The sequence below is a fragment of the Primulina huaijiensis genome, chromosome 7, assembly GCF_012295235.1.
Source record: "Primulina huaijiensis isolate GDHJ02 chromosome 7, ASM1229523v2, whole genome shotgun sequence".
In the NCBI taxonomy this organism is placed as follows: Eukaryota; Viridiplantae; Streptophyta; class Magnoliopsida; order Lamiales; family Gesneriaceae; genus Primulina; species Primulina huaijiensis.
Window position 1 is genome coordinate 4,000,455 of NC_133312.1, and position 9,861 is coordinate 4,010,315.

Genomic DNA, 9,861 nt, shown 5'->3' on the forward strand with positions numbered 1-9,861 from the left:
ATATAAATAGTTGACAAATCCAAAACTAAACACCAATTGCATTGGAAACCAAAGTTTCATTTACCAATAAAGGAATTAAAAACATGAGATTCCTGTTATTTGTTATCTTTATTTGCATACTGAATTTCAGTTCATCAACAACATTTGCTCAAGATTTACCAGGTGAAACCAATTTGGAGACTTACATAGTTCGTGTCGAGGAACCTGATGCACAGCTTTCCTCTGAATCAGGCAGCTTCGACTGGGACAAATGGTACCGGTCGTTCTTGCCAACCACCATGGCAACGTCCTCAACCGGTGGAGACCGAATGGTTTACACATATCATCACGTGTTCAAGGGCTTTTCTGCTAGATTATCTGCAGATGAAGTGAAAGAAATGGAAAATAAGGAGGGATTCATATCAGCACGTCCCCAAAGAAAATTGTCCTTGGATACAACTCATTCGCCTAACTTCTTGGGGTTGAACCAGAACATGGGGTTCTGGAGAGATTCCAATTATGGCAAAGGTGTGATCGTTGGAGTAGTGGACACTGGAATTTTACCGGAACACCCTTCCTTTAGCGATGAAGGGATGCCACCTCCACCAGCGAAATGGAAGGGGAAGTGTGAGTTCAATCACACAACATGCAACAATAAGATTATTGGAGCTCGGTACCTTGGGAAGCCTCTTAACGAGAGTCCACTAGATGATGATGGCCATGGCACGCATGTCGCGGGAACTGCTGCCGGAAACTTTGTGAAAGGAGCAAACTTGTTCGGCAGTGCTAATGGGACAGCATCTGGCATCGCGCCACTTGCTCATTTAGCCATTTACAAGGTTTGTTACTTATCTTGTTCAGACAGTGATATTCTTGCTGGGATGGACTTTGCTATTGAGGATGGAGTAGATGTGCTTTCTATCTCTATTGGAGGATTCTCTTTTGGTCTCTACGACGATGACATAGCGATTGGGGCATTTAGTGCTATGGAGAAGGGGATCTTGGTTAGCTGCTCAGCTGGAAATAATGGCCCGAGTGACAGAACAGTACATAATTCGGCCCCTTGGATTCTAACCGTAGGTGCAAGTACTACGGACAGAAAGATAAGGGCTACTGCAGTCCTTGGAAACAACGAACAATTAGATGGCGAGTCCGCTTTTCAGCCAACGGATTTCCCAACGACACCGTTGCCTCTTGTATATGCCGGGACGATTAACAAAAGTGATCCTTTAGCTCCATTTTGTGACCCGGAATCATTGAACAGAACATCCCTCCTCAAGGGAAAAATAGTGGTGTGCGAATTAGGCATAGTAACAGCGACTGAAAAGGGTGAAGCAGTGAAGAATGCTGGAGCGGCTGCCATGATTATGGTGAATAATGCACGGTATGCGAATACAACATTTTCAGAATTCTATGGCCTTCCAGCAGCTTATGTCAGTTATGCAGATGGGTTGACCATCAAGACTTACATAAATTCAACTTCCACACCCACGGCCACAATTTTATTCAAAGGTACTGTCATTGGAGATGATCGAGCCCCAGTGGTCGCGGCTTTCTCTTCGAGAGGGCCAAATCGGGTTAGCCTCGGCATCCTTAAACCTGACATTTTAGGCCCTGGAGTCAACATTCTCGCAGCATGGCCTACCTCAGTTGAAAATATCACAAACACCAAGTCCACATTCAACATAATATCTGGTACCTCAATGTCATGCCCACACCTCAGTGGTGTCGCGGCATTGCTCAAAAGCGTGCACCCTGATTGGTCTCCAGCAGCCATAAAGTCAGCAATCATGACTACAGCTGATGTCGTAAATCTCGCCAAGAATCCAATCGAGGACGAGACATTTCTTCCTGCAGACATCTTTGCCACTGGATCAGGACATGTCAATCCCTCCAGAGCAAACGATCCAGGACTGATTTACGATATCCAACCGAAAGATTACATCCCTTACCTATGTGGTTTAAACTATACAAACAGACAAGTCGGGGTTATTCTTCAACGCAAGGTAGATTGCCTGGTGGAATCAAGTATACCGGAAGCGCAGCTCAACTATCCTTCATTTTATCTCACTTTTCCATCATTCAATATTTCAACACCTCAGACATATTCAAGAATGGTGACAAATGTCGGTGAGCCGAACTCATCTTACGTCGTTGAGATTGTCCCACCCCCTGGAATCGAAGTCCTTGTTCAACCCGCTAAGCTCGATTTCTCAGAGTTTAACCAGAAACAGCAATATCAAGTGACGTTTACACGATTGAATATTACGACCTCAAACATCACATTTGTCCAACAAGGTTTCTTGAAGTGGAGTTCAACCAGGTATTCGGTTAGGAGTCCTATCGCGGTTATGATTCGTTAACAGATCCCGGAAGATTGCATTAAATTCTTTCCAACATAACTATATATTGCATGCATTTGATGGATTCTTTATGATATCCAAGTTGCTTGCTTGCGGCTTGATATCAGTTTATTTACTAGAATAAGAAGACATGAACTTATGTAATAATAATTTAATCTGCAAAATGAGTGCTTATATATGACACATTTCTTCATTCAGACTTTGCCTCAAAAGCCATAACGAACATTTGGCGATTCCGATCTACGTACAGTCCTTTAATGTGAATGCTGATCAAATAATAAATAAAGAAAATAATTTTTATAATTCACAAACTTTGTACATTAATTTTTCAAATTTTGGTTTTAATATATTAAATTATATTATTTTAAGCTTTTTCGGGCCTACTTTGCTAGAGTGTTGATCTGATATCGAAAAATACTGACATGATATCAGAAATTGTTCATGTATCTGATATCATGTCATCAATTGAATTAAATAACCAAAAATTAAAAATTAATTTATCAAAATTCAAATTTGAAAAGCTGGTAGATCAAAACTTAAAATTAGATAAGCTAGTCTTACATCATGGTAAATTTATATGTATAATATACCCTTAGATATACATGTTTCACATAGACATCACTACTACAAAAACGGCAAACGACAACGGATTTTATCCGTTGTCGTAGCCATTTAAAAACTGTTGTAACTGAGGGTGTTGTTGAAAGTTGTGGTAGATCAAATTTGCGACGGTTTTTAAAACTGTCGCAAATAAAAATAGAGACGGTCGTGATTGCTACCCGTCGCTAATTTTAAATCAGCGACGGTTACATAAACCGTCGCTAGTTAAATCAGCGACGGTTATATAAACCTTCGCTAATTTAAAATTAGCGATGGTAGAAATCATGACCGTCGTTAATATTAGCGACCGTCATCTTTCAATAGTTCCGTCGCTAATTTGTTTCGAAAAATAAAAAAAATACTTTTAATAATTTAATAAATCTAAAAGAAACTAATTATCCAAACTAAAATCGTGTAAAAGAAAAAAAATTTAAGTGTTGTGAAGTAGTAAAATCGTGTAAAAGAGAAAAATTTTAAGTGTTATAAAGTGGTTAGAAAAATTTTACGTGTTGTGTGAAAGTGATAAAATTGTGTAAGATAAAAAAATTTTAAGTGTTGTGTGAAGTGATGAAATGGTGTAAGAGAGAAAAATTTTAAGTGTTATGAAGTGGTGAAAAAATTTTAAGTGTTGTGTGAATTGATAAAATGGTGTAAAAGAGAAAAATTTTAAGTGTTGTGAAGTGTTGTGGAGGAAAATGGAACGAAAGTGGAGATATTTATAGACAGTTTGCGACGGGTTTTGGTTAAACCGTCGCATATTTTTATTTGACAACGGTTTGGATTCAAACCGTCGCTAAAATTCGCGAAAACAATGTCGCTAAAATTAGCGACGGTTAATTTAAAACCGTCGCTAATTTAAACGTAGCGACGGTTTTGACAAACCCGTCGCTAAATTAGCGATGATTTTTGAAATAACCGTCGCTACATATTGCAACGTTTTCCAAAGTCGTTGTTGTTTGTCAAAAAAACCACGCTAAAATTAGCGACGGTTATTTTAAAACCATCGCGAATTTAAAATTAGCAACGGTTTTGACAAACCGTCGCTAAAATTAGCGACGGATTTTGAAATAACCGTCGCTAAATATTGCAACGTTTTTCAAAACCGTTGTTGTTTGTCAAAAAAACCACGCTAAAATTAGCGACGGTTATTTTAAAACCATCGCGAATTTAAAATTAGCAACGGTTTTGACAAACCGTCGCTAAAATTAGCGACGGTTTTTGAAATAACTGTTGCTAAATATTGCAACGTTTTCCAAAACCGTTGTTGTTTGTCAAAAATACCATGCTAATCGACAACGATTTCTTCAAACCGTTGTCCATTGTTCAAAAAAACACGCTAATCGATAACAGTTCATAGAACCGTTGTCATGAACCCNGCAACGTTTTTCAAAACCGTTGTTGTTTGTCAAAAAACCACGCTAAAATTAGCGATGGTTATTTTAAAACCATCGCGAATTTAAAATTAGCAACTGTTTTGACAAACCGTCGCTAAAATTAGCGACGGATTTTGAAATAACCGTCGCTAAATATTGCAACGTTTTCCAAAACCGTTGTTGTTTGTCAAAAATACCACGCTAATCGACAACGATTTCTTCAAACCGTTGTCCATTGTTCAAAAAAACACGCTAATCGACAACAGTTCATAGAACCGTTGTCATGAACCCAAAAAAAACGCTCAAAGACAACGGTTCTATGATCTCAAAAACCGTTGTCTTTGACCCAAAAAAGACAACTGTTTTTAAAAACCGTTGTCTTTGACCCCCAAAAGACAACGGTTTTCGATAAAACCGTTGTTAAAAAACATACGACAACGGTTTTTGTGAAAAACCGTTGTCGTATGTGCGTTGTTGTATGCAGAATTTCTTGTAGTGCATGATCATGTAGAAGCCATACATGTTTTAATAAATTGTGTACTCCATATATAGTATTTTTACAATTAATAACTATTTTTTCTAGAAGATATAATTAAGTGTGTTGTATTTTCTTTAATACATTAGAAAATTATTATTTTTATCAGTAATTTTATATTATTTTTGAAATTTTATAGATAATTGTTTTACATATCTTTCTGCACTTTGCGTATGTAATGTTGGCAATTTTAGCCATTGTGTTAAACATTAATTTTTTTTTTTTTTTGCAAATATAACATAAATTCAAATTAGATGAGATGATATATAATATTTATCTTATAATCGAATACACGTAAAGAAATTAAATGACATAAATAACATTAATATATTTTATTTAAAAATAAATTTTTACACGGATAGATAAATTGATTAATTTTTTTAATAGTCATGATTGCTACAGAATCTAAAATAATATTAATGCGAAATGTAAAAAATTATATAGTGAAACTTGTATTTATTAAATATTATTTATGAGGGAAAATAAATATTTTGGTTAGTAACTTGTCTCTCTCCTCTTGTTTTTTTGTCCATTAACTTCTGGTTCAATAACTTCTGAATTTTGACTATATTTTGGTTAATCTATCACCAGAAAGTTATTTTTTGTCAAAAAACGCTTGTAACACGGCGACTAAATCTAAAGCTGCCAAAATTTTGTGGATTTCTTGATTTTGAAGGGACATCGATTTATTTGGAAGCAACTTAATATTAAAAAAATCGAACAAATCAAACAAATTTTAGGCATTCTACCATAATCATTCAATGATTGTGACAACAAAATGTGTTTTAACCATTATCTAATCAATATTTTTTTGCTGAAATTTAACATTTCAGAGGTAGATGCACCAAAATAGGCAAGTTCATAATTTTTCATACCAAAATAAAATAAAAAAACTAAAAAGTTAGTGGACCCAGTTAAAAAAAATTATTGGAAAAAGAAATATTTTCCATATTAAAATATTAGAATAAGACACCGATATGAGAAAAAAAATCTTTTCGAGATGCCAATTGTGTGTTTTTGTGTAATATACTTTGTGTTCTCTCTTAAAATAAAATTATAAATGATGGAACATTTTAAATAATTTCTACACCTTTAAAATAGGAGTTGAAGTTTAGAATAATTGTGTTGTTTTAAGTATAAGTATAAAGGATAAATTAATCAAATCATATCGAATAATAAAAATATGCAAGGTTTGAATTAAGCATATTTGAGTTCGAGCTAGATTCGAAACTCGAAATTTTTTAGCTCGAGTTCTACTCAAATTGAAGTTCGAATTCGCGTTCGGCTCGAAATATTCGAACCTATTTACGAACTATTCAGACTACGGTTCAATAATGAAGGTTCAAAAACTCGAAACGTCCGAAAAACTCGAAATATATATATATATATATATAATATAATAATCTTATATTAATATAATATTAAGGCTTGCGAACTATCAAACTAAATAATTTTGGCTCAAGTTCGGCTCAAAAAAATTTCGAAGATGTTCAAGTTTGGCTCGAGTTCGATAACTTCGAATATGAATCAAATAATTATCGAGGCGGCTCGAAAGCTCGCGAACCAGCTCGATTTGTTTATACCCCTAACTACAACACAAAAAACTTCACCGATCACACCAAAGTTAGTTTCTCTAAGGTTGCACTTGGATTCATGAATTTCATATCCATGGATTTCAAAGGTCAAATGTATTTAGATAAGAAAGACCATGAACTGCAATCCATCACTTGCATATAAATTAGGAGTGTAAAAGAATCTAATCGAGACGAATATTAGTAAAAATTTAAGGTTCAAATTCGGTTCGAATTAAGTATATTCGAGTTCTAGCTATATTTGAAGCTCGAAAATTTTAGACTTTTTGGCTCAAGTTCGACTCGAAATGAAGTTCTAATTTGCGTTAGGGTCGAAATGTTATAAGAATATATCCGCGAGCTATTCTGCCTATTGCTCGGATATTAAGGTCCAAGAATGTAGGATCGAAAGCTCGAAACGTATATATATTCAATATATAATAATATTATATTAATCAAATATTAAAGCTCGCGAACTATCGAATAAAATAATTTTGGCCTGAGTTCGGTTCGAAAAAAGTTCGAACGTGTTCGAATTCGGCTTGAGTTTGATAAATTCGAATACGAATCAAATATTTATCAAGACGACTCGAAAAGCTCGCAAATAAGTTCGATTCGTTTACACCCTAACGTATATAATGTTTCAAATTAATTATGATAAATTTCAAATTCACCCAATATTGATATAATTTGAATTCATTCTACTTTGTGTAACTAAATTATGAAATGATCTATTATTTCATTGTTAACAATAAAACTATAATCTATAATCAAAATCTATAGATTTCAATTTCATCTCCCCAAATGCCCTTTAAAAGTCTCTCTCACAAAAAATACTACTATTTCGGCACATGTATTGGGTAGGTAAAATAATTGATATATGTGTGGGTGTGTGTGTATATATATATATATATATATATATTAGTTAGAAATAAAAAAAACTAATAATTGACTTATATGATTATATATATATATATATATTAGTTAGAAATAAAAAAAACTAATAATTGACTTATATGATTAACAAATAAGGAACTAAAGCGCATTAGAATGATGAATAATATCATTCCAAAAATATCTAACAGATACATAACACCCTAATTGTGGGAGAGTGAAATTTATTACGATACAAAGAAGATAGATGACTTTTAGATATTACAACACACACACACACACACATATATAAATTGGTGATTAACTATAACAAATTAAGAGTAACAAGAAATTTAAACCAATCTACGTGCTTTTGCTACAAATATGCTTGGACTTGGTTAATTAATAGCGCCACAAGTCCGTCTTACGATCCCATTTGGAGCAAGTAATGGCTGAATCTCCGCCATCTTTACCATGGCAGCAGCGAAATCAGCAGCGAAGGCTCCTGGATTCCTGCTGTACTCAAGGACGATGCTGTTTGTTGATGCGGAAGTGAAAAGAACCTGATCGGATTGAAGAAGACCCTTTCTCTGTACCAAATTCCTGAAGTAGTTGTTATCGAATGAATTTGGTGTCACCAAATCAAGTGGAGCCAGATTGGTGTCACCACCTGTTTGAGGGCATTGGCGCCTTCGAGTGCTAGCAAATCCAGGATCAATATCAGTTGCGTTGCTGTATATTCTTGACCGAAACAAAAAGCATTGGGCTTGGCCGAGTGTATGTGATCCTACAAGCATTAATATGTCATACTTCCGAAAGTCTAGTATATGCAATATGTACATGCATGTACATAAAACTAGCTAGATCGTATACCTGACAGTGCAATCATGTCTCTTGTGTTAAGTCCCTTAACGGCGAAGGCGGAAATAAGGGTGTTGGCATCAGAAAAAGGACTGGGAAGATCGGTGTTTGCCTGAGCACGGTTCGCAGTGGTGGAGTCTTTTCTTCCGAGCTTCACATCCCAAGTCGGACCACCAACCTGCATGCATGTATTTTCATTTCTTTAAAAATTAAGCATGTATGAATTTGCTTTTTCAAAAACATTATTTACCTAGATGTAGTAACTATATAGTTTATACGAGAAAGTGTATATATACATACATATATATATATATATATATATATATGTATGTATGTGTATATATATATATGTATAAATTCTTACAGCAACTGAGGCATCACGTGCTGCTACGGTGAGTATGTCCGCACATGAAACTACACCAGGACATATGCGCTCGACCTCACGCTTAGCGTCCTCTATGATGTTGTATCCTCTTGCAGAATTTATATTGGGAAAAGCTGTTTTCTCACTCTGAATAGAAGGCGTCTCATCTAGCAGAATCGATGCATCGCAGCCCTGAACAAAACAATCGTGAAAGTGGAGCCGAATGAGTGAGGCCGCCATGCGACGCTCCGCCGATACCGCCCGTCTGACGGATGTTCGAATCGTAGCAAGTGCATTTGGGCATGTTTTGGTATAAAAACTTGTGGATAGTTGTGCTTCACATGAGATGCTAGAGAGTAAAAACAAGATGGATGTAAGGGAAAAAAGAGTGCAAAATGAACTCGTAAAGCTACCCATTATTAGAAATTTAAGATTTTTGATTGGAGAAATTATTTATCCACTCAGATTAAGAATCAAAATATTGATTGCAATTGAGGTTGATGGAGATGATGGGTTTCTTGGCAACTATTTATAGGACAAATTAAAAGTAAAAATAAAATAAAATAAAATAAAAAGAATTGTTGTTCACTGTTGACTTCTACCACGCGTATATATACGTACCTGACATAATTTTTTTTAAAAAGGTTGTTCGATCCCAGCTTTTTATATTCTCAATTTCATGTAAAAATTCAACTGATCAATCCCATTTGATTTGGTCGTTGTTCGAGGGAATTTAATTAGATTATTCAATCTAAATCATTGAAAAATATATCTATGTCCGTATCTAGTCTCTCATATTAATTCAGCTGAAGTACTGATTTGAACAATAAAATAATACTTTTTGAGTAGGAAGTACTGATTTGAACAATAAAAGAATACTTTTTGAGTAGGTCTCTTGTGAGACAGTACGTCTCACGAATCTTTATCTGTGAGACAGATCAACCATACTGATATTCACAATAAAAAGTAATACTTTTGCATAAAAAATAAAACTTTTTCATGGATGACCCAAATAAGATATATGTCTATACCCATGAGACCGTCGCACACAAGTTTTTACCATAATTTTTATTAAATAAATAAATAAATAAAAACTTTTATTTCAACCGTGTCATCACTTAACGAATACTCAAATACATTTTATCTGAAGCATATTAATTGAATGAATATGTATCTACAGTCTCAATGATCTATATTCCTGAGATGAGTTAATCGGCCTGTTCATATTTACAATAAAAAGTAATATTTTTCCATTTGTGATCTAAATGCAAGATTCGTATCATAAAATTGACCCATAAGACCGTCTCACAATAGATTTTTTGTAATTTGAATTTAACCTGAT

The 9,861-nt window shown here is 34.6% G+C and overlaps 2 protein-coding genes across 2 annotated transcripts; one reads left to right on the top strand and one right to left on the bottom strand.

Annotated features, from left to right (window-relative positions):
• LOC140980360 (subtilisin-like protease) lies at positions 1 to 2,548 on the top strand. Its single transcript, XM_073446136.1, has one exon. The coding sequence runs from the start codon at positions 84 to 86 to the stop codon at positions 2,340 to 2,342; it is 2,259 nt and encodes a 752-aa protein (XP_073302237.1). The 5' UTR covers positions 1 to 83; the 3' UTR covers positions 2,343 to 2,548.
• Positions 2,549 to 7,514: 4,966 nt separating this feature from the next.
• On the bottom strand, positions 7,515 to 9,031 carry LOC140981417 (lignin-forming anionic peroxidase-like). The gene is made up of 3 exons (XM_073447805.1): positions 8,520 to 9,031; positions 8,168 to 8,333; positions 7,515 to 8,081 (listed from the first exon to the last, which is right to left on the bottom strand). Exons 1-3 carry the CDS (start codon positions 8,934 to 8,936, stop codon positions 7,693 to 7,695), a joined length of 972 nt encoding a protein of 323 aa, XP_073303906.1. The 5' UTR covers positions 8,937 to 9,031; the 3' UTR covers positions 7,515 to 7,692.
• Between the last annotated feature and the right edge of the window lie 830 nt (positions 9,032 to 9,861).

What these genes read in the sequence shown, in the direction of transcription:
- LOC140980360 (XM_073446136.1), top strand. Translation starts at nt 84, where the DNA reads ATGAGATTCCTGTTATTTGTTATCTTTATTTGCATACTGAATTTCAGT.
- LOC140981417 (XM_073447805.1), bottom strand. Translation starts at nt 8,936, where the DNA reads ATGGGTAGCTTTACGAGTTCATTTTGCACTCTTTTTTCCCTTACATCC. An exon ending in CACGTGATGCCTCAGTTGCT is followed by an intron (nt 8,334 to 8,519) that starts GTAAGAATTTAT and finishes ACATGCATGCAG; the next exon opens with GTTGGTGGTCCGACTTGGGA. An exon ending in AGACATGATTGCACTGTCAG is followed by an intron (nt 8,082 to 8,167) that starts GTATACGATCTA and finishes TAATGCTTGTAG; the next exon opens with GATCACATACACTCGGCCAA.